At 43.4% G+C, this 23,731-nt stretch overlaps 1 protein-coding gene across 3 annotated transcripts in view; it reads left to right on the forward strand.

Annotated features, from left to right (window-relative positions):
• The first annotated feature begins 710 nt into the window (after positions 1 to 710).
• TRPC6 (transient receptor potential cation channel subfamily C member 6) overlaps positions 711 to 23,731 on the forward strand; it is a 64,162-nt gene continuing 41,141 nt past the window's right edge. The window contains exon 1 of one of the 3 annotated variants that reach the window (XM_029047733.2): positions 711 to 1,033. In XM_029047733.2, the coding sequence (XP_028903566.1) occupies positions 918 to 1,033 (116 nt within the window). In that variant the 5' untranslated portion in view covers positions 711 to 917. The remainder of the gene's footprint in view (positions 1,034 to 23,731) is intronic. The other 2 variants (XM_029047731.2, XM_029047732.2) reach the window with 2 other exon arrangements.

Here is a 23,731-nt window from a genome sequence, read left to right on the forward strand (position 1 = left end):
ACAAATATCATAAAAGAGTGAGGTGAGGGGGAGGAAGAAAAGTCTTTGGGCTCCTTTCACCGTCTCCCAGAGCATTTAGCAGTCACCGATGCTACATGTGCTATGAAATTCTTCTCGGTGAGATTCGCGATTTGGTAGAGAAGTGAAGCTGGGGTGGAGAAATAGTAACTTGAGTCACTTTGAGACTCTCACCCAGACGTCTTAAAGACGGGAACGGGGGCAAATGACGCTTCGTGGGGAGGGGAGTGAAAGGGAGGGGGCGAGGCGGCCAAAAGAGGAGAGGGACAGAGGGAGAGAGGGAGGGATGAGGAGGGCGGTGGGGGAATCCACTAACTCCTTCCTCATTCGGACCGTGCGCGTTGCAGGCAGCGCCGTGTGGGCGGGCTGGGCGGCCGGGACGCCCCTTCCCCTGCTTGCCCCTTGGCTGCAGGCCCCCCCGCAGGCCCCGGCCCGGCCCTGGGGGCGAGTTTCCTCCTCCTGTTCCTCGTCCTGGGGCTGGTCCTGAGACTGGTTCTGGTCCTGAGGCTAGTCCTGGTCTGGTTTTGGTCTGGCTCTGGTCTGGTCCTGAGCCTGGTCCTGTTCTACTTCTGGTCTTGGTTCAGGTCTGGTCCTGAGGCTGGTCCTGGTCCTGAGGCTGGTTCTGATCTTGAGGCTGGTCCTGGTTCTGGGCTGGTTTGGGTCCTGGTCTGGTCCTGGATCTGGTCTGGTCCTGAGGCTGGTCTTGGTTCTGGGCTGGTTTGGGTCCTGGTCCTCATCTGGTCCTGAGGCTGGTCCTGGTCCCGGGGCCGGTCCCGCTCCTCCCCATCTTCTCCCCTCGGCGTTTCCCGAGGCTCCTCCCGCGGGCCAGCGGGTCGTCGTCGTCGTCGTCGTCTCCGGCCGGACTGGCCTTCGCCCCCCCGGGCCCCGGAGCCCCCGGGATGGACCCCCCGGGGCCCTACCGTCCCGGCCGCCCCCGCAACGACAGCCAGGACTATTTGCTCATCGACTCGGAGCTGGGCGACCAAGCCCAGCCCCAGGGCTATCACCCAGCCGGGTGAGTACCGGATGACCAAGGCCGGCAAGGGGCTCCAGCGGGTCCCCTAAGCCTCCTGGGGGGGGGCTCACCCTCTCCGCACTGTGTGACACAATGTGTCTGGCTCTGCGAGATTGAGCCACTGGTTGATGGGGGGGCGGGGGGGGGGGTTTGGACCGCGGTGCATCTGCCTATTTACGCGTCCATCCCTGGGAATTAGCCCCCGGGTGGCTCTGTAAATTGCATGCGGCGCGAAGCGCTTACAATGCGCCAAGCAGTGTGCTAAGCCCTGGGGTGGACGCCGGCCCCCGTCCCTGCCCCCACCCGAAGTCTAAGGTCTAGCCCCAGTGGAAGGGGAGGCATGTACAGCTCGGGAATGGGGCGTGGGTGATGCCTGCGCCGTTCGGGGTCGGGGCTGTGATAACCGTTCGGTGGGCTGATTCGGTTGAGACGGTGGGCTTTGCCCCCACCAATTCCGCCCTCGGTTGTTCTAGGGGTCCCCCTGACTCTCGGTTCGTTGTGGGAAGGGATTGTCCCTATTGCTGCATGGTACTTTCCCAAGCGTCAGTACAGTGCTCTACACACGGTAAGTGCTTAATAAATATGATTGAATGAATTTAGCACCCACTAGGGAGGGGGGTGCCCCCGGGGGGGGGGGGCGTGAAGAAACGAGGAGAGAGGGTCTTCAGTCGAAGACACCCCCCCACCCACCCTGTTTTAGGGGTCCAGAAGGGACTAAGGGGGATAGAATGAGTGGAAGGCAATGTCCCAGATGGGGCCAGGGGGCTGGTGGGAATAGTATTGCCCCTTGCTCCCTCCCCAGCAGTCGGGGCGCAGCAGAGGGGGAAAAGGGGAGGGGGCGTCTAGTACATCCTCAGGCCCGAACGATCAAGGCCTCTCCCTTCCCCAGCCAGGGAAGCCCCCCATCCCGGAGGGCAGGCTGGGCTCGTCCAGCTCAGCCTCCAGGGACCCGGTTGCTGGGGAAACCCCTCCAGGACCGATTCCAGGACCGGTCTTCGAAGGAGGGGAGGGAAGGGAGACCCAAAAAGTCGTCTCTCTCCCTTCATCTCCTGTCCGGCCTCCCTCAAGCAACATCCGCACCTAGGAGATTGGCTTGAACTTCTCCCCCGGCGGGCAAGTTTCTTAAGAAAAGCTGTCGTCAGTTGTGGCAGGATGCGCTTTCTCCACAGAGGGGCCTAGTAGCCTCCGGTCATCTCCGCCAGATGCCAAGGACCGGGGAGAGGGTGGCGGGGGCCCCCCCACCTGCTGCTGGACCCAACCTAGGATCCACAAGTGGATCCACGAGGGGGTGGGTGACAGCCAGGCACCATTCTTTCCACCCTGAAGTCACATCTCCTCCAACAGGCTTTGATCTTCTCCCCAAAGCCCGGGGATTGTGCTTCCCCGATTTATGATGTTAATACTCTGACCCAACAATTAGCACAAATCAGCTCTTAATAAATGCCCATAATTATGAATGATACTTAGCAGAGTTTTATAAATGCCGGAATTTCTATTACGGTACCATACTCATGCTTCTAATATGAGGCAGACAGCAGAGGTAGTAAAAAAAAAAAATACACAATTGAAATATTTGGGCTTGGTCCAAGCCTGTGCAACTTAAAATCGTTATGCCCACGTATAATGGTATTTAAGTGCTTACTGTGTGCCACACACTGTACTAAGTGCTGGGGTGGATGCTAGCTAATCGGGTTGGACACAGTCTCTGTCCCACATGGGGCTCACAGTCTCAATCCCTATTTTACAGATGAGGGAACTAAGGCCCGGAGGAGTGAATTCACTTGCCCAAGGTCACACAGCAGACGAGTGGCAGAGTGGGGATTAGAACCCATGACCCTCTGACTCCCAGGCCCGTGCTCTATCCACTGCGCCTGATGCCTCTGAATTTATCTTTATCAGAGGGGCTGAAGACTGTTAATAATAAACACCCCAAAGGGATTTATGTTGAAACAGGCTAAGGACTCCATAGCGTTTATTTAAATGGCGCATGATGGATTTTAGGTGTCTGAGCTGCCCTTGCCTACACCCCCCAAAGCCAAAGTTTACATTCCCAGGGATTGCGATCCACAGAATTTTCCACGGAGTGGATTTTCACCCTGATGGCAAATGATATCCGCATTCGGAGTAGAGGTCCCTGTTTCTTGTAAAACAATTCAAAGACAACCCAGTGTCAGGATATTACTTTTTGTTTGCTTAATGGGTAACCGAGATTTAAAGTAGAAGGCCTTTCAGTCCAGGTAATGAGTTCTCTCGCTTTTGTTTCTCCCCTCCATTCCCAATTTGGGTTATCAGCTTGACTAGTATCATTACCACTTGTTAATGCACCTGTGGGAAAATTTCTTCAGGGATAAATCAGCGCTGGGGGAAGTGGGGAGGATAGGAACATTAGGTAATTATTTGCAGGCGTACAATCTTTATTTTTTTTCCTAGCTTAATACCCTTTAGTTTTGCCTTAATGCCTAATTGATTATTCTGGTTCATAGACTCATTTGTCATTATTTGGAGAACAGTCCACAGCCCCAAACCCTATTTTCTCCTTTAATTCAGGAAGCCAGACTAACATTAATTGACTGGGGCTTTTAGTTGGGAGCAGTTTAAAACAGTTTATTATGTGCTGAATTCAGTTCCCCCAAAGAACACAGAGCGGGGTGCCTGCTGCATGAAAAGTAAACATTTGGAATAATCTGCCCATCAACATTTAATGTGGACACCCCCATTAACCTTCAGCCCAATTTTTGCAGTTTAGAGTTATTTCACTCCCCAAGAACCTCCAGTGGCTGGAACTAAGAACCTCCTCCGCAACAAACAGGAACTGCTTACCATCAGCTTTAAAGCACTCGATCACCTCCCCTCCTCCCTCCTTTCTCATCACTAATGTACTACAGACCAGCCCTCACACTCTGCTCCTCTCGTGATAGTTTTCTCACTGGGCCCTGATTTCATCTGTCTCACCTCCGACCCCTTTCCCACCTCCTCCTGGCCTGGAACTCTCTTCCCTCCATATACGCCAGACCACCACTCTTTCCACCTAAAGGTCACATCTCCAAGAGGTGCTCCCCATTAAGCCCTTTCTTTTCCCCCCAGCTCGCTCTCTCTTCTGCATCATCTGTACACTTGGGTCTGTGACCTTTGGACAGTCGACATTCGCCCCAAACCCACAACGGTTATGTACTTATGTTTTAAATTATATACTAGAAATGATGTTAATGTCTTTCTCCCCCTCTAGATTGTAAGATCATTTTGGGCAGGGAATGTATCCGGTAATTTTGTTTCATTGTACCCTGCCAAACTCTTAACACGGTTCCTTGCACATAGTAAATGCTAATGCTTGTGTCTGCGTTTGGTGGTTGAAGCAATAGTATGCTATTTCCGTATTGCTTTTTAAGCATACTGTACCCAGTTTAGCAGAAAAGCTTAATAATCCTCGTAGTAACAGGGGAAGTAGGAGTGGGGGCTTGGCAAAGTCCCAGTCTATCCATGATGATAATGATATTTGTTAAGCGCATACTCTGTCAACACTGTACTAAGCTCTTGGGTAAATACAAGTTAATTGGGGTTCTCAGTCAAAGCAGGAAGGAAAGCTTTGTTGTGCGTCTTCGAGATGCAACTTGTCAATGAATGGTGGGAGGGACAAGGCAGCATGGGTCTAGAAGAAAGAGCACCGGACTGGGAGTCCAGAAACCATTCATTCCAATTGTATTTATTATTTTATTGCCATTGTTCTTGTCTGTCCGTCTCCCCCGATTAGATTGTAAGCCCGTCAAACGGCAGGGACTGTCTCTATCTGTTGCCGACTTGTTCATCCCAAGCGCTTAGTACAGTGCTCTGCACATAGTAAGCGCTCAATAAATACTATTGAATGAATGAATGAATAATGTTGGTATTTGTTAAGTGCTTACTATGTGCAGAGCACTGTTCTAAGCACAGAGGTAGATACAGGGTAATCAGATTGTTCCATGTGAGCCTCACAGTCTTAATCCCCACTTTACAGATGAGGGAACCGAGGCACAGAGAAGTTAAGTAACTTGCCCACAGTCACACAGCTGACAAGGGGCAGAGCTGGGATTCGAACCCGTGACCTCTGACCCCCAAGCCCATGCTCGTTCCACTGAGCCACGGGTCTAGCACTTACTGTGTGCAGACCACTGTACTAAGCACTTGGAAAGTACAAACGGGCAACAAATGGAGACAATCTCTACCCAGCAACGGGCTCTAGACCCACCTCTGCCATTTGCCTGCTGGGTGAGCATAGGCATGTCAATTTCTCTGTGACTGTTCGTCTTTTAAAGGGGGTGAAATACCTTTTCTCCCTCCACAAGGTCACACAGCAGACAAGTGGGAGAGCCGAGATTAAGACCCAAGTCTTTCTGGCTCCCAGGCCCGCACTCTATTCACTAGGCCAACCTGCTTCTCATTGATTGATTGCCATTCTCTCAGTTAATCCTGTTTATGGAGTGCCTACTGTTTGCAGTCCACTGTACTAAGTGCTTGGGAAAGTGCAATATAACAATAAACAGATACATTCCCTGAATGCAAAGCTCTGGGGAGAGGAGAGGAGGTCTAAAATCCTAGGTATAAAGGGGGCAAACTGTGTCTAATATGGCCGGATATTGAAGATATTATCTGTTCTATGAGCTCCTGTGCTCCTAATGGAGAATAGCATGATGGAAACTCATCTTCTAAATCAATCAGTAGTATTTATTGAGCACTTATTATGTACAGACCGCTGTCCTAAGTGCTTGGGAGAGTAGAGTTGGAGTTGGTAGACATGAGTCCTGCCTTCAAGGAATTTTTCAATCTAGTAGGGGAGACGGACATTAAAATAAATTAGACTGTGAGCGCCATGTGAGAGTTTGGGGTAAGGTTAGGGGAGGAAAGAAAGAAAAAAAATATTCAGCTCTATTGTGACTCTTCAACAGCAGTGAAACTCAGGTTTTGGTAGTTCTGCTGGTGACTTGGTGACTTCCCAAGGAGAGGGATATATATAAACCTTCAGGCCACACAGTTTTGGTTGCCTGACCATCGTATACAGCATTCAAATAACCTGAAGATGGCTTATTATGTGTGTAAGCTGGTCCTTAAATGCATCATGGCTATGCACAATTATGGAAGTAGGTGAGGAACAGTGGATTTTTTAACCAATTTTTTTTTACCCTATGGATGAAAGAGTCCCCAGTGATTTAGTATTATTTGCACCACATAAGCAGAGATGGCTTGAGCAGGAGAGGGCGTCTGGAATCACAGTGTTTATATACTAAATAGTCTTGCAAGGTATTCATTTGAAGGCATACATGGCCAGAAATCAGTTAGAGACATGATTGGCTATGCAGGATCTATTTCAGGTTTTCATTTGCTGCATTTGCTCCTGGAGAACAAACAGCGTTTTGTCCTGGTAAATGGAGCAACATTGAAAAGGAGCAAAATTTTATTTACAGTTTAGCAACCAAATCATCTTTTAGACAGGCATATTGAGAGAAATGGAAATGTGGACTATGGAGTAATTGCTTGTGTATTATTTATTTTAAATACATGAATTATTTAGATGGAATTTACTAATTTACTAAACACAAATTCTTATCTTTATCCTGTTAGGATTCTGCAGTTGAGCAATCATTTGCAATAAATATCACTTCTACTCAAGCTTGGGTTTCAAAACTGACGTATAGTAGTATGTATGATATAATAAATTTCTCATCCCTTAATTAACACTTTGAAAAAAATAATCAAATAGACGATTTTCAAAAAGGCAATCTTTTCTAGTGTTATTCAATGTTTATTTGCACTCTTTTGGTTAGTTTTATTTTGGAAATGGAATCAGACTGGTCCACTGGAATACCAGGAAAATTCTGGAGGGGAAGCGGGCAGTGATTAGAAAATGCACCCTGGGCAATTTAGGGGTACATCTGGCTCTTGGCAGTTCTCTCTAGTTGCTTGGGGTCAAATAAGGAGATGCTCTGAGCCAATTAGGAGAATGGGAGATGGCAGCAGAGGAGCTTTTGGTCCTCAGTTAATGAATCTATGGTATTTATTAAGCATTCACTGGGTGCAGAGCAGTGTAGTAAGCACTTGGAAAAGTACAGTGCAATAGAGTCGGTGGACAAAATCCCCGCTCAAAAGGAGTTTCATGTCTAATGTCCTCAAAATCCCATTCTCCCCACTGCTCTGAGTCGTCAGTGCTGGAATTTCCCTGGTAATGATTCCAAGTCTGTCCAGCCCAGACTGATCAGTCGGATGGGATGGTTCTGATCCTTAGGGCTGTCAGAGGCTGGTAAGGTTCTAGGCTGCTATAAAATGGTTTGCAAAAGTAGGCGTTTTCTTCTATTTTGTTGATGTATTTTCTCTAAGGTCAGTGCTTAGCACGTTTTAAGTGTGTATTAATCAGTGGTATTTATTGAGCACTTTATGCAGGGCACTGTACCAAGCCAGTAAATCAATTGTATTTATTGAGTGCTTACTATGTGCAGAGCACTGTACTAAGTGCTTGGCGAGTACCATGAAAGAACTGACAGTCTAACGGTGTTGTGCTCACTCCTACCACCAGCACTTCAGTCATCTAAATAAAGCACTTATGTCTAGATTTGCCCAGTCAAAGTCAAGCCAAGTGGAAGAGGTTTTGAAATTATCAGAGGGTTGTAGATCAATTTAGAGGCCGCACCTGACTATTCAGGGCAAAATAAAAGCCTGTAGCCCAGCCCAGGTTTCAACAATATTTTTCTGGATCAGACATGTGAGTGCAGTTGTTTCTATTGCTTGCAAGTTCCAGATCCCAGCACAGAGCAATATCCTAACTCTTCTAAGGGATCTGGGTGATAATAATAATGGTATTTGTTAAGCATTTATTATTTGCCAAGCACTGGGGTAGATAGAAGGCAATCAGGTTGCCCCACCTGGGGTTCACAGTCTTAATCCCCATTTTACAGATGAGGTAATTAAGGTCTAGAGAAGTGAAATGACTTGCCCAAAGTCACACAGCTGACAAGTGGTGGACCTGGGATGAGAAGCCATGACCTCTGACTCCCAAACCCCTGCTCTATCCACTGAGCCGTGCTGCTCCGAGGCCAACAGGAGGCTCTGGAGAAGTAGTGCAGACCTCCCCGCTCTAGTCTGGAAGCTCTGGGCCGGGAATGTGTCTAACTCTGTATTGTATTCTCCCAAGCGCCTAGTACAGAGCTGTGCACATAGTAAGAGCTCAATACTATTAATTGACTGACCCGCCGAAGCGGTGTGGATCCCGACGATGGGTGCAGCATTGCCCAAAGAAACATTACTGCCTGAGCCATGGGGGCGATGAACGTGTCTACTCACTCTGTTAGATTGTTACATTACACTCTCCTAAGTGCTTAGTACAGTGCTCTGCACTCTGTAAGCGCTCAGTAAATACAATTGATTGATTGATGGCCAGAGGCTATTGTGGTAGCCAAAGCAGGCCACCCGTTTTGGCCACCTGCTGCTATGTAATAATAATGATGATAATAATGATAACATTATTTGTTGAGCTTTTCCTTTGCACCAGGCACAGTATTGCGCGTGGGGTGGATACAAGCAAATCAGTCCCTGTCCTATGTGGGAACCACAGTTTCAATCCCCATTTTACAGATGAAGTAATTGAGGCCCAGAGAAGTGAAATGACTTGCCCAAGTTAACACAGCAGACGAGTGGCAGAGCCGGGATTGGAACCCACATCTTTCTGACTCCCAGTCCTGAGCTCTATCCCTTAAGCCACGCTATGTGGCTGGCACTGGATGTTACATCCAGAATCAGTTTCACCAGTTAATTGGCTAACTCTCCTCCCGTTAAGCCTTAGGGACCAACAAAATGATGGGTAAATTTACAAAGCAAAATTGTATCTAGCAAACAGTATTTACACTTGGCAAAGAAGGTAGTTAGAGGAAATTAACTAGGAGTTCAATATAATCAGTTCTAACCAAAATTCAGGTAGAATAAGGATAGCAGCGTTCTGCTTGATATTCAGTATTACTCAAGGCACATAGACGTACCTTGTCTCCCAAAATGCAAAATGGGGAAACATTTTTGTGTTATGATGATCATTAAAATAGGAAGTTGATTGCTTTGATTTCAAAGAAAATCATAAAAACAAAAGCAATTTATCTTCTTAAAACAAAGGAGAAAAGCACTATTTTTGAATTGAATTGGAGAAATATCTTGGCCTAGTGGATAGAGTACAGGCCCGGGAGTCAGAAGGACATAGGGTCTTATCCTGGCTCAGCCACTTGTCTGTTGTGTGACCTTGGGCACGTCACCTAACTTCCCTGGGCCTCAGTTATTTCATTTTTAAAATGGACATGAAGACTGAGCCTCCTGTGGGACATGGACTGAGTCCAACCCGATTATCTTGTATCTACCTCAGTACTTAATGCGGTGTCTGGCACATAGTAAGCACTTAACAAATTCCATAAAAAAAGGAATGTTACTTTGGTAAAGCTTTTGAAAAAAAAATTAGAGAAACACACAAGACACTAGGATCAGAAAGTGGCAAATCTGGATTTGGAATTTGAAAATTCTCAGTCAGAATTTTATCCCTGATGTCACTTCTTGCTAGTCACAAATATGGTTTAATACATGTTTTTATAATTTACGTAGAAAAATATATATTCAGGTAAAATCTGTAATAATTTGACTCTTTAAATCTAAAGTTCATGAACTATTAAAATCCTTTTTCCTTAATTTTGAAGACACGTATATGAAAAAATCCAATTTCCAGGATTTTCATTTGGGGTGAGTCACATAAATTCACTACATGATTTATTATTTGAAAAGTAAAGTATATCTGAGTTTGAAGGTTTTGGGGTTTGTTTTTTTTGCCATTTAATTGAACTGCTAAGGTTGGGTGACTTGTGAAATTTTAAAAATCCATCTTCAGTCCATAAGAATTTGAGCAGTTTATTTATTGAAGTCCTGCAGGCTTTGAAAATATGTGCTTTTATGGAGAAACTATTCTCTGATTCCTAAATTACATAATAAGTCTTTTCTCTGTTACCTAGAAAGCTGGTACTTAATGTAGGGTGAATTGAACAACAGTTACTTGTATAGCTCCTATCTGAAATAATGATCTCTCCACTAGTGTCTAAGAAAAAATAACTCTTTAATACATTAGATGCTTTTGTCGCAAAAAAAACTTGCACTCTCAACCTTGGAATAACCTCTGCCTCAAAACATGGTCCTTTGACAGCGTCGAATGTTACTACTAACCTAAAATAAATGGAACTAAACTACACTGGAGAATATAAAAGGAGGATAGTATTCATTTTCAGGGACATCCAGGGACTTGCCTAGCTCTGGTGACAAGAAATCATTACACCTTCTTTGGGAAATATATATCAGTACACTGTCTGTTTGCATGGTTCTTGTGAATCACATTTTCTTTAAAACTCAAAGGAGATTTGGGTTGGAGAAACATCGCTATTACAGCTAGAACACTTTTTCTTGGGGTTTGGCAAATGTAGTATTTGTGCAAGGCATTGGATTGAAAGTCTGAAAATTCATGCCTCTTTAAATCTCACATCAGCATGCATGTGTCTAGTGTCAGGTTTTCCTCTCTGTAATTGTTCTTTATGTAGCACTCCAGTTTTTCTCTTAAGAACATCAGTTGTAATGTTAAATGGTGCTCATTTAGTTACAATGGGTTGAGTAGGCTGAATATTTGTGTCGAGAAGCGTGGCTATTAAAAAAAAAACAAAACTACCCCACCTCCTCCCTGAAACCTTCCCAGGTAAAGGGCCTTTTTTTGGAAAAAATACCAGGTGAGTTTCACTAATCAAAACATATCAACAGAATTCACCAATAGTTCATAGCTCACCAGTCCCCCTGAAAACTGCTTAGCACTTATGTAACTCTCTATAAATTGTGTTTGTTGTTTGACTTTCATATGTTTAATTACATTTGTATTTCACATGTCACCCCTGTACACTGAGTCTTTTGTATTGTTCTTTCTCTGAAACTCTCCTAAGAATCCAACATAGGGAGTCAGGAGACCTGGATTCTAATTCTGATTCCTCCACTTGCTGCTCAGTGACCTTGGACAATTCACTTAACTACTTTGTGGCTCAGCTATCTCATCTGCAAAATAGGGATTAAATACCCGTCATCCCTCTCCCTTGGACTGTGAAACCCATGTGAGACAGGGACTGTGTTCAACCTGATTCTTTTATCAACTCCTGTGCTTGGTACATAGTAAGTGTTTAACGTGCTATCACTATTATTATTATTATTACTGCTACTACTAGTAAACAAAAAAAAATGTGGTTCCACCTTGGACATGGTCAGATCCATGCTGTGGATTTGGGGGTGTTGACAAGGAGGAGAGTCACCCCCCATTTTAGAAAAGTTGAAATCCACAGATCAGTTGAAGTAATCTTTTTCTCTCCAGTATGAATAGGCTTATCGAGTTATTTTTCCCAGGAAGTGAAAGCTTCCTCTCCACTTTATTTTATTGTCAGTGAAACTGTCTTACATATGAAAGAGCAAAGCCGTGATCGGGTGAGCCTCCCTGTCCTACTGATCAAACGTTGTGAATCAGAATTATCCAGTAACAGCCAGCTTCACACCAGTAGTACTCCTACTATTGATAATAGTTGTGGTATTTGTTGTCATAATTATTATTGTTTTAAAGACACTCTACTAAACAGTGGGGGTTGATAAAAGATAATAAGGTCAGACACAGCCCCTGTCCCACATAAAACTGTCCCACATAGCCTTAGGGGGAGGGAGACTAGGTAGCTAATTCCTATTTAGCAGATGAGAGAACTAAGGCACAGAGAAGTTGAGTGATTTGCCCAGGGTCTCCCAGCAGGCAAGTGGTGAAGTCTGAAAGGGAGGGAGAATACTAGAAATGTGGATTTAAAAAAGGAGGATTCTCCATGGAAAATATCCCACCACTGGATTTAATTTCAATAGTATTTATTGAGCGCTTACTATGTGCAGAGCACTGTACTAAGCGCTTGGGATGAACAAGTCGGCAACAGATAGAGACGGTCCCTGCCGTTTGACGGGCTTACGGTCTAATCGGGGGAGACGGACAGACGAGAACAATGGCAATAAACAGCGTCGAGGGGAAGAAGATCTCGTAAAAACCGATGGCAACTAAATAGAATCGAGGCGATGTACAATTCATTAACAAAATAAATAGGGTAACGGAAATATATACAGTTGAGCGGACGAGTACGGTGCTGAGGGGACGGGAAGGGAGAGGGGGAGGAGCAGAGGGAAAAGGGGAAAAGAGGGTTTAGCTGCGGAGAGGTAAAGGGGGGGGTGGCAGAGGGAGTAGAGGGAGAAGAGGAGCTCAGTCTGGGAAGGCCTCTCGGAGGAGGTGAGTTTTAAGTAGGATTTTGAAGAGGGGAAGGGAATCAGTTTGGCGGAGGTGAGGAGGGAGGGCGTTCCGGGACCGTGGGAGGACGTGGCCCGGGGGTCGACGGCGGGATAGGCGAGACCGAGGGACGGCGAGGAGGTGGGCGGCAGAGGAGCGGAGCGTGCGGGGTGGGCGGTAGAAAGAGAGAAGGGAGGAGAGGTAGGAAGGGGCAAGGTGATGGAGAGCCTCGAAGCCTAGAGTGAGGAGTTTTTGTTTGGAGCGGAGGTCGATAGGCAACCACTGGAGTTGTTTAAGAAGGGGAGTGACATGCCCAGATCGTTTCTGCAGGAAGATGAGCCGGGCAGCGGAGTGAAGAATAATAATAATTTAATAATTAATTTAATAATTTAATAATAATGTTGGTATTTGTTATTCATTCGATAGTACTTATTGAGCGCTTACTATGTGCAGAGCATTGTACTAAGTGCTGGGGTAGATATAGGGTAATCAGGATGTCCCACGTGAGGCTCACAGTTAATCCCCATTTTCCAGATGAGGTAACTGAGGCACAGAGAAGGTAAATGACTTGCCCACAGTCACACAGCTGACAAGTTGCAGAGCTGGGACTCGAACCCATGACCTCTGACTCCCAAGCCCGGGCTCTTTCCACTGAGCCACGTCTCATGGTTACTCCAGGCCCTTAAGTGACAGAGGGGTAACAATCCCTAAATGAAGCTCCTTTTGGCTTGGAGGAAAGACCCAAATTCTCATCCTCATTCCAACTTTGATGTGATTTGTAACCCCATTTTGGCTCTCTGTTTCTCAGTAGCCCACAGAGAATGGGTCTGGTAGATGGTTGAGCTATACTCTCCCAAGTGCTTCGTACGGTGCCTTGCACACAGTAAGTGCTCACTGAATATGGTGATTTTTAAGACAGAGATATTCTAGATGTCCCCAGGCAGACATGCCTATATAGCTTATTAATTTAATGTTCCAAAGAAATGACACAAAAAGAGACAGTAGTGAAGAATGAATAAGTGAAAGTACCATTAAATATAGTGACTGGAAAATGAAACCCACTTTTGCAGAACAAGTCAAATTGAGAGGAATATTTGCTAAACCAAGGTGTTGGTCATCAAGAATCATCAAAATTGAAGGGAAAAAAGCCTGATTTGTTGAGAAATCATTTTTGGAGTCTAATTTAAAAGTAAAATAACCAGGACTCATCCCTGTGAGCCATTTAGGATGCATGTTTTATTCTAAAACTCTACGTTTTGAATATTTATTGTTAGGCACTGTTGTGGCATTGAAGTATAGCCCTGCACAAAATCTTGTGCCCTCAAAACTGCAAAGCAAATGAATTGAGGTGGAACCTCTAAATCTTTCTGATTTTTAACATAATATGACAGGCCAAAAACATGGGGAATAGAATTTTTGAGAGTGGGAGGACAGATTATAAAGTGATACGTTAGGTTGACACATTTGAAAGACATTCTTAGTTTAAAGTGAAAAGATGGAAATACAGGGATATTTGGGGTTTTTTCACCTCTCAGCCTGGAAGCTCAGTTTGCCGTCTGCCCCACCATCTTGGCTGATGGGTATGAAGTGAAGGCTTGTCAAGAAACTCCACTGAAGGCTCTGAGGCAGAAGCTGCCAATTAGGCTGCCTCCAGGGCTAGTAAGGAAGGAGTGTGGCCTAGTGAGGCGAATAGAGGACAAGGAAGTCAAGAGATCTGGTTTCTAATCTTAGCTGGGCCATCGATCTGCTCTGTGATGTCTGACAACTTTTCTTTTTCAAAATTAAAATGTCTGCCTGAGGTTCAACACTTCAGAGTGGCGGTTTTCAGTGGACGTGGCCCCGTAAAATAGTGACAAGCCAGCTGTACTTCTTTTCCAGAAGGAAAGAAAATAGAATAAGTGACTTGCGGAACTCAGATATGAACTTAAATCCCCAAATTTCATCCGTTAGGCCATATGTGCTCTCCTCCCAAGTAGCTTTCCTTGGTTATTTCTTCTATCGTTTAGTCCTTCCTGACCGAACAGAGAATTTGGAATTTAGGTAAATGTCAGCAAAGATCGGGGCTGAATTTATTCAATGAATGGCATTTAAATAGAAATAAGAGAATGTTTTCCAATAATTTCCATTCTCTTTGTACTTTGTAAATTTTGGGGGATATGAGTTGAAGTGTTTACCATCTTTACTTTTCATCTTTTATAATTCCATATTATATGGATTAAGGAGATTATGGAATGTTTACTTTCAAAGTTGATCTCTGATGTCCTTTTGAGTCATTCAGTAACTTAGCTACATTATGGAGGACACAACTGCAGACCTTTGTAATTTTTTTTATTGGACAGTGAAGACATTTTAAACATAATACATTCTGAGTTGAGTGCTGAAGGCTGGGTGTTTAACTTCAGGCTCATTCCTCATTATAATGGGTCCTTAATTGCTTTAAGGAACAGAAATGATTATGCCATTGTTTGTTAAGTACCTCACTTTTTAACTGATGCAAAGTGCCTGCATTTTCTTCAAAATTGCTTCAAAACTCACACTGATTTCAGCATTGCCATCTTGAGCCATGAAGAAATAATTTACTGGCAAAACTGCTTTGAAAGCTGAATTGGAAATTTTTCTACCATCCATCAAATTGCAGGAACATTGGCTAACTCCCCTACAGCAGAATCAGCATGGTTGAGTGGAAGGAGTACGAGCCTGGGAGCTGGGAATCTGGGTTCTAATCCTGCCTCTGCCACTTGCCTGCTCTGAACTCTAGGATCTGTACCTTTTAAACTCTTGCTATTTGCCCCGCAGAATTTATGTGCGTATTCTTGCCCCCTGCCATTTCTCCTCTCTACACAGGGTGGGTGCTCAATAAATGTCATCAATTGATTTTTAGGGCAAGTCATTAAAAGTCTCTGGGCCTGCTACCTTATCTGTAACAAGGGTATTAAATACCTGTTCTCCCTCTCCCTTAGACTCTGAGCCCCACATGGGACAAGGACTGTGTTCAATATGATTATCTTGCATCTACCCCCGTCCTTAATAGAATGCTTTGCATGAAGTGAGTGCTTAACAATACCATGTGTGTGTTTATGATTATGTGTATCTTTATGACAGCAACTTTAGCCAAAGCACATAGTGGAGAAAATGCATTACTTTGCCCTCCAAGTGGACCACCGATTTGTATTTCAGCCAATCGATAACTTTTATTGAGCCCATATTCTGTGCAGCGCACTATACTAAGCACTTGAGAGAGTATAAGACAGGGTAGACACAATCTTACAATATACTAGGGTAGTTAATCACTGAATTAAATTATAGGTAAGGGGAAGCAACGGAGTTTTAAGATCTGTATGAAGTGTTATATTTGAAAGTTTTGTGTGATTTAATAGTTAAAAGACATTATTAATAACATAGTAAAAATGAATGTGTAAATTTTTAAATCTATTCCAGTGACAAAAATAATATTTACAGAAAAATGGTATTAACTAAGAGAAACTTAATCAAACATGAACTTCCATTTCGATAGTCTTTGATTTTCTGGCCTTTTCATTGTAATTAGATTAGAACAAGAGATATTGGAATACTCAAAAGGTGAAGGATGTAGGCAGACGAAGTGGGTAATGGAGACAGTGAACTTGTTCTAACAAGGGAGTAGGTAGATGAGTGATATGTTATGTCTTATTTTAATCAGATCAATTTTCCTCCTTTTTTTTGCCCCTGCACTATCCATGACAGCTTCAAATCTAAGTAAATTAAGCAGGCATTTTGAAATGACTTCTAGCTCTTTTTAGTGGTTCATATTTTACTGATCAAAAAATAAAACCGAGAGCATTTTATTAAAAATAATTGAGGAACTACTTGTTATGGGGAAAGAAGCAGGCAGAGAGTAAATAAATGAGGAAGGAAGTGACAAGAAAAAAGCAAAGATAAAAGCAAGAAGAAGGGCAAATTAGATGAGTGCAAATAATTTGCACAATACATAAGCACTCTATATTTGAGACAGGATAGTTTGGCAAAAAGTTACTACACCCAATTTTAGATATCCTATGAAACTATGAAAATAGAGTTTTAGGTTCTTGGTTTTGAAGTTCCATATCCCCAAAAGTTGTATTATAGAGCATGTGGATGGAACTTTGTCTCAAAGTTCTTGAAATTTCCTGTTCTTATGGTATTCTGTGTAGGTCTTCAGACACAAATGGAATTGATATTTTAAGAAGGGAGTTGTGATGATTTTATTAATGGTATTTTCTAAGCGCTTACTATATGCTAGACACTGTATTAAGTGTCGGAGTAGATACAAGCTAATCAGGTAGACACCATCCATGACCCCCATGAGGCTCACAGTCTTAATCTCCATTTTACAGATAAGGTCACTGAGGAACAGATTATTTAAGCCACATAGCCCGGATCACCCAGCAGACAAGGAGCAGAGCCAGGATTAGAACCCAGGTCCTCTGACTTCCAGATCTGCCCTCTTTCCACTAAGCCACACTTGTTTCCCATGATTTTATTCAAAATAGTGCTATTTGCCCAAGACACATGAACATTTTGACTATGTTTAAAGAGTAAACTTGGAAATTTATTTTATTATTTTAGCACATCTAATAATAATGATAATGGCACTTATTAAATGTTTTCTAAGTACCTAGCCCTGTGGGTAGATCCCAAAGAATCAGATGGGACACAATCCCTGTACCACCCAGGAGCTCATGTTCCAAGAAGGAGAAAGAACAGATAATTTATTCCTATTTTATAGATGAGAAAACTGGATTCCAGGGAGGTTAAGTGACTTACCCAGGGTCATGCAGGAGACCAGTTGACAGGGTCACCTGACTTGTATAAAATAATCTTCCTTTATTAGCTCTCAACAATCAATCACTGGTATTTATTGAGTACCCATGTATTCTTTTCCTGACACTTAGTAGAGTGTTTTGCATGACAATCAGTAAGTGCTTAGTAGATACTATTTCTTCTAGTTCTACTTCCACCTGCTATGTGCAAAGCACTCTACTAAGTGCGAGGGAAAGTACCACAGAGGTGAGTCATGATCTCTGCTCTCAAGAAGCTTGCAGTTTGAAAAAGGAGACATAGAATAAATTACTGATAGGAGGAAAAAGGGAATTAAAAATGGATAGATGAATAAATAAGTGCTTACACAGAAGAGAGTTTAGGCACCATGAGGAGAGGACAGCTACCTGGAGAACCAATTAATATTCATTCATTCAATCCTATTTATTGAGCACTTACTGTGTACACAGCACTATTGAAAGATAAGACACATTAAAACACAATTGACACAATGAAAAGACATATTCCCTGCCCACAGTGAGTCTAGAGGGAGGAAATATAGTGCAAATTAATTAGTTGATTTCAACCCACACAACAACCCTGTGAGGTAGGAAGACAAGGCAGGTATTACTATCCCCATTTTACAGATAGTCTTGAACCCACCAACAAAGATGGATGGATGGAACTTTATCCCCTCTGATACCAGAGGTGATTAGCTCCCCATAGGGAGGGACTGTGTCTACCAACTGCATTGTATTGAACTTTCCCAAATGCATAGTATAGTGCTCAATACACAGGAAGTTCTCAATATATATCATTGATTGATTTTTTAAAAAGCCACTGAAGACTTTAGAGAGAGGGGAGTAATGTAATCTGATTGAATTTTCTCTCCAGAAGGAAGAGACTAGAGTCCGTTACTCCTAAAAGGGAGGTGATCAGTTATTACCCTAGGGTTGTACTCTCCAAGAGTCTAGAGGAAGGGTAGATCTAAGAAAAAATGTGGGAGAGGAGAGAGAGAAAGTGTGTTATTTTTAAGCTTTATTATTTTAGAAATTGCAAAGTAAAGGACCTATTTTATTATCATACCTATACACTTTCCCACATATTCACTGTGATATTTGTTAAACGCTATGCCAGACACTCTACTGAGCACTGGAGTAGATTCAAAATCCTGGTGTGGGCAGGGATTGTCTCTCTATTGCTGAATTGTACTTTCCGATTGCTAAGTACAGTGCCCTGCACACAGTAAGTGCTCAATAAATACGAGTAAATGAATGAATACATGAATACAAGATAATCAGATCCCACAGCTACCTGTGGGATGGAGCACAGGTATTGAGCCCCCTTTTGAAGATGAGGGAACTGAGGCACAAAGAAGTTAAGTGACTTAGCCAAGATTACACAGCAGGTACATGGCAGATCTGGGGTTAGAACCCCGGTCCTTTGACTCTCAGGCCCATGCTCTTTCCCCTGGGCCATGCTGCTTCCCACCTATAAAGTTATCTGGTATCAATAAAAGCATACTATAAATTGGCAAAGTCCATATCCATTGCCTTTCTAATTCACTTTCCAAAATATATTCCTTTATCTTTCGTAATTCACAAGTTTTCTTGGGTGCTGGATGAAGGGATACATTTTCTTTATGTAATCTGCTTTTCTCCTCGTGTATCAGACTGACAAAAATGTCAGTGATCACTGACCGCTAAGACTTTGCTCCATATTTGGTCTTAAAAATGGATCCATAATGGAGGATTTTAAATGTCAATTGCCCATCATAATTCTGAAGCATTTTCACCATCTTCTTTTTAGCTTTCTGAAGCATGGAAGATTTGCTAAAGAGAATTTCTTGATTATGATTTTTCCTTAAATTACAGATCTTTCCTCATTCATCAGTAGAGCAGAAGATAAAACGGCTCAATAGAATCCTGGACTTTAAGAAAACCTGGTGTGCCAGGGTAGGAATGTTGAATGAATTTAGTCTGAAGAACAAGTACTGAATAAGGGTTATTGACTGACTCCTCCCCCCAACGCCACATAAAGTGAATAAAATGAAATAAGATTATAGTTCACAAAAGGGATTTGGGTTAGACAGTAATCACACACTTTAAAACTGTGAGGGTTACCAAAGAGTGAGGAAAAATGTCTTTTTCTGAAAGTTTAAAAACAGAAGTGGTCATTAGCCTAAGTGATATAGGTGTAATAATAGTAATAATGACATTTGTTAAGCATTTACTATGTCCCAAGGACTGTTCTAAGTGCTGGGCTAGATATAAGGTAATCCGGTTGTCGCAGGTGGGGCTCACAGTCTTAATCCCCATTTTACAGATGAGGTAACTGAGGCCCAGAGAAGTGAAGTGACTTGCCCAAAGTCACACGGCTGACAAGCGGCAGAGCCGGATTAAAGCCCATGACCACTGACTCCCAAGACCTGGCTCTTTCCACTAAACCACACTGCATCGCTAGAGTAGAGTTGCCTAGAGACCAGGGATTCGATTTGATGATCTCTCACAATCCAATAATAGATTGAATAAAACACACCATTTAAGGAACGCTTTCAAGCTTGATTTTCTCCTTCAGTTATGAACTAAGCTAGTCACTTACATCTTTGTATTTTCCTATTAAAGTGCAAAATGAGGAATGAGAGGTGTTTCCTTACTAGCCCAGTTTCTAGTGTCACAAGCAGCTTTGCACACGCAGAAGAACCTAATCTAGAGAGGACAGAGCTTTATTCATAAACCACCAGGGATATGCAGTGACCTTGAGTTAAACAGCACAGACCACAGAGGGAGACTTCTGCCTGTCACTACTGTTGTCCGTAGATAGGGGATCAGAGGAAGTAAAAATGTGGTCATGAATTCTTGCAAAGGACTTTTCAAAATGTCCCTTTAAAGGAATAAAAGAAAAAAATAGGTATCAGCCAGTTCAACACCTACCACCATCCATAAATCACTCCCTTGCCCGCTGGCAAATATCAATCAGTCAGTGGCAATGAATAACTTTGCTCACTTTAAAAAGGCAGCGACTGGAGGCTGTTGAGTCAAATAGAGGAAACAGCAGTTGTGAGGGCGAATGGAGATAGCACTCAACAGCTTTCCTCCCTCAGCTACTCCCAATTCAGCAGGTTCTGGATCTCAGATCCAGTAAAACTGACCTCAGAGGAAGCTCAGTTTATGAGGACAGCTTGCAGTCATCAATTTAACTTTTGCATGTGTCAGTGTACCTACTCTAATAATAATTGTGGTATTTAAGTGCTTACTATGTGCCAATCACTATACTAAGCACTTGGGTAAATACAGGATAATCACAGGTTGTTCACAGTCCTGAGAACTGAGAACTAGAGAAGCAGCGTGGCTCAGTGGAAAGAGCACGGGCTTTGGAGTTCGAATCCCAGCTCTGCCACTTGTCAGCTGTGTGACCGTGGGCGAGTCACTTAACTTCTCTGTGCCTCAGTTCCCTCATCTGTAAAATGGGGATTAAGACTGTGAGCCCCACGTGGGACATCCTGATTCCCCTGTGTCTACCCCAGCGCTTAGAACAGTGCTCGGCACATAGCGCTTAACAAATACCAACATTATTACAGTCCCTGCCCTTTTTTGAACTCACATTTGAAATGAGAGGGAAAACTCCTTGTGGGAAATGAGCCCATCTGCCAACTCTGTTGTATGCATTCAGCGAATACCCCCGAATGATTGATTAGGACTTAATCCCCATTTTACAGATGAGGAAATTGAGCCACAGAGAAGTTAAGTGACTTGCCCAAGATCACAGAGCAGGCACAATTAGAACTGGATTAGAGTCTTCCGACACTCATTTTCTCCTTGTTATATCCTTTGGTAAATTCCAGAAGAATTCAGTCAACCATGTAGAAGCTCAGTGGATATTGCTGGTGATGGAGGCGATGCTATCTATTTTGAAAATTAATTTGTTTTTGATTGCTGGTGATTATTTTCCCTCATTTCTATTGATTTTTAAAAAAATTAATATTAAAATGCATGGTTGCCAGATTGTTAGATAAAATTAGTGGAAGAAAAACATCTATGGAAGGGGTGAAATTCTTGAATTTTTGATGTACTTTTACCTACAGCCATCTATTGTTCATTATGGTTGAAAATGTGGAAAAAAGTATGTTTTCTAATATTGTGGTTTGCTGGCTAATCAAAACAAGATATGGTAGCAAAAATATAATTAAGCATACACACACACACACACACACACAAGAATACTGCTTTTTTTTTTTATAAGAAATGACGCTATTCTGCTTAAGCTGGAGCAGCTTCTGAGCTTACTATTACTAGCTTACTATTAAAAGCATGATTGCCACAAGACCATATGCGTCTAAGGAGTTGGGAAGCTGGAAAAATCCTAACAGCATATTGTCCCTTCCAAGCTCTCTCACAGGCATCTCCTCATGCTTTTTTCAGTCTACTTATGTTTCTTGTCTTTAGTGATAGGGCTCCTGCAATATCCCTGGGGAGACCATTCCAAGCTCCAATAACTGTCATTGTCAGGAAGACTTCCTGATGTTCGGTTTAGACTTCCATTTCCTTGATTTTATTCCATCTGTCTTAATTATTAGTATTTGTAGGCTTTCTCATATCCTCGTCTTAATCACCATATAACCAGACTGGTAATTCTCTTCATCTTTGCTTGAGATTGTTGTACTTAGGCCTGTGATGAATTTCGAAGATTTTTCCTAAATTCCCTTTACTGGCTAGATCTTTTTCATACACTGATGTCTTCACCTGGCAGGAGTCAGGTGGAGACATCGCTTCCCCAGACTCCTAAGGTGTACCTGCTGTGGAGGGAGGGAAGGACAGGGAGAGCATGACAGAAAACTCTAACTGCCGGTGCAGGTCTCTCAAACTGCTGCTTCAAAACAGAAGCAGAGCTTGTAAACTCTGCTTGAGAAGCAGTGTGGCTCAGTGGAAAGAGCCCGGGCTTTGGAGTCAGAGGTCATGGGTTCAAATCCCAGCTCTGCCACTTGTCAGCTGTGTGACTGTGGGCAAGTCACTTAACTTCTCGGTGCCTCAGTTACCTCATCTGTAAAATGGGGATGAAGACTGTGAGCCCCACGTGGGACAACCCGATTCCCCTGTGTCTACCCCAGCGCTTAGAACAGTGCTCGGCACATAGTAAGCGCTTAACAAATACCAACATTATTATTATTAAACTCGAGTGGGCGTCGGTGTTCCAGATGTGACTAGTAGAGAAGCAGCATAGAGAAGCAGCATGGCCTAGTGGATAGAACACTGTCCTGGGAGACAGTTGGTCATAGGTTCTACCACTTGTCTGCTGTGTGACCTTGGGCAAGTCATTTAACTTCTCTGTGCCTCAGTTACCTCATCTGTAAAATGGGGATTGAGACCGTGAGCCTTCACATGGGACTGGGACCGTGTCCAACCTGTTTTGCTTGTATCTACCCCAATACTTAATACATTGCCTGGAACATAGTAAGGGCTTAACAAATACCATAATTGCTATTTATTATTATTATTGTTGCCTGCCTCAGATCCTTTCCATGGACTCGCAAGGATCACTTAATCCATGATTTGGCTAAATGTAAGAACATGGTGCCAGAGGATCCCTGCCCTCCAGAGCCTTACACTATGATCCAAAAAATTTCCTTGTCCTTAAAGAATCTCTCTTTTTTAAATGGAATTTGTTAGGCACCTCGTATGTGTCAAAAGCAGTTCTAATTGCTGGAATAAATACAAATTAATGAGGTTGGATGCAGTCCCTGTCCCATTTTTTAAAAATGGAATTTGTTAAGCATTTACTATGTGCCAGGCACTGTTCTAAGTGCTGGGGTAGATACAGTCCATAATCCCCATTTTACAGATGAGGTAATTAAGGCACAGAGAAGTGATTTGCCCAAGGTCACACAGCAGACAGGTAGCGGAGCTGGTACTAGAAGCCGGGTCCTTCTGACTCCCAGGCCTGTGCTCTATCAACTAAACCATGCTACCATGAGACTCACAGTCTAAGTAAGAAGGAGAATGGGGGAACTGAACCAAAGATAAGCAACTTGCCCAAGGTCACACTGCAAGCAATTGTCAGGGTGGAAATTTGAATGCAGGTCCTCTGACTCCCAGGCCCATGATCTTTCTACTAGGCCATGCTGCTTCTCTTAATAATAATAACAATAATGGTGGCATTTGTTAAGCATTTACTGTGTGCCAGGGAGTGTACTAAGCGCTGGGGTGGATACAAGCAAATTGGATTGGATATAGTCCCTGTGCCACATAGGGCTCACAGTCTCTAGCCCCATTTTACAGATGAGGAAGCAGGCCCAGAACGGTGAAGTGACTTGACCAAGTTCACAAAGCAGGCAAGTGGCCGAGCCGAGTTCAGAACCCTCTACCTTCTGAATCCCAGGCCTGTGCTCTACCCACTACACCAGCTACTTCTCTTGATAGGTCTCTGCTATTATTATTTTTAAAATTGTCTATCCCTGGGGAAATTTATTCCTATCTCTTGTTCAGGAATAAGACTCATGTAAGGGAAATTTCAAACACTAGTCTGTCACTTACTGATTTAGGGTCAGTGGTTTTCCTTCTTCTCCTGCCTACATCTTTTGCACAAGTTTCCTGGTGCAGGTT

Source organism: Ornithorhynchus anatinus, chromosome 20 (assembly GCF_004115215.2).
Source record: "Ornithorhynchus anatinus isolate Pmale09 chromosome 20, mOrnAna1.pri.v4, whole genome shotgun sequence".
Taxonomy (NCBI): Eukaryota; Metazoa; Chordata; class Mammalia; order Monotremata; family Ornithorhynchidae; genus Ornithorhynchus; species Ornithorhynchus anatinus.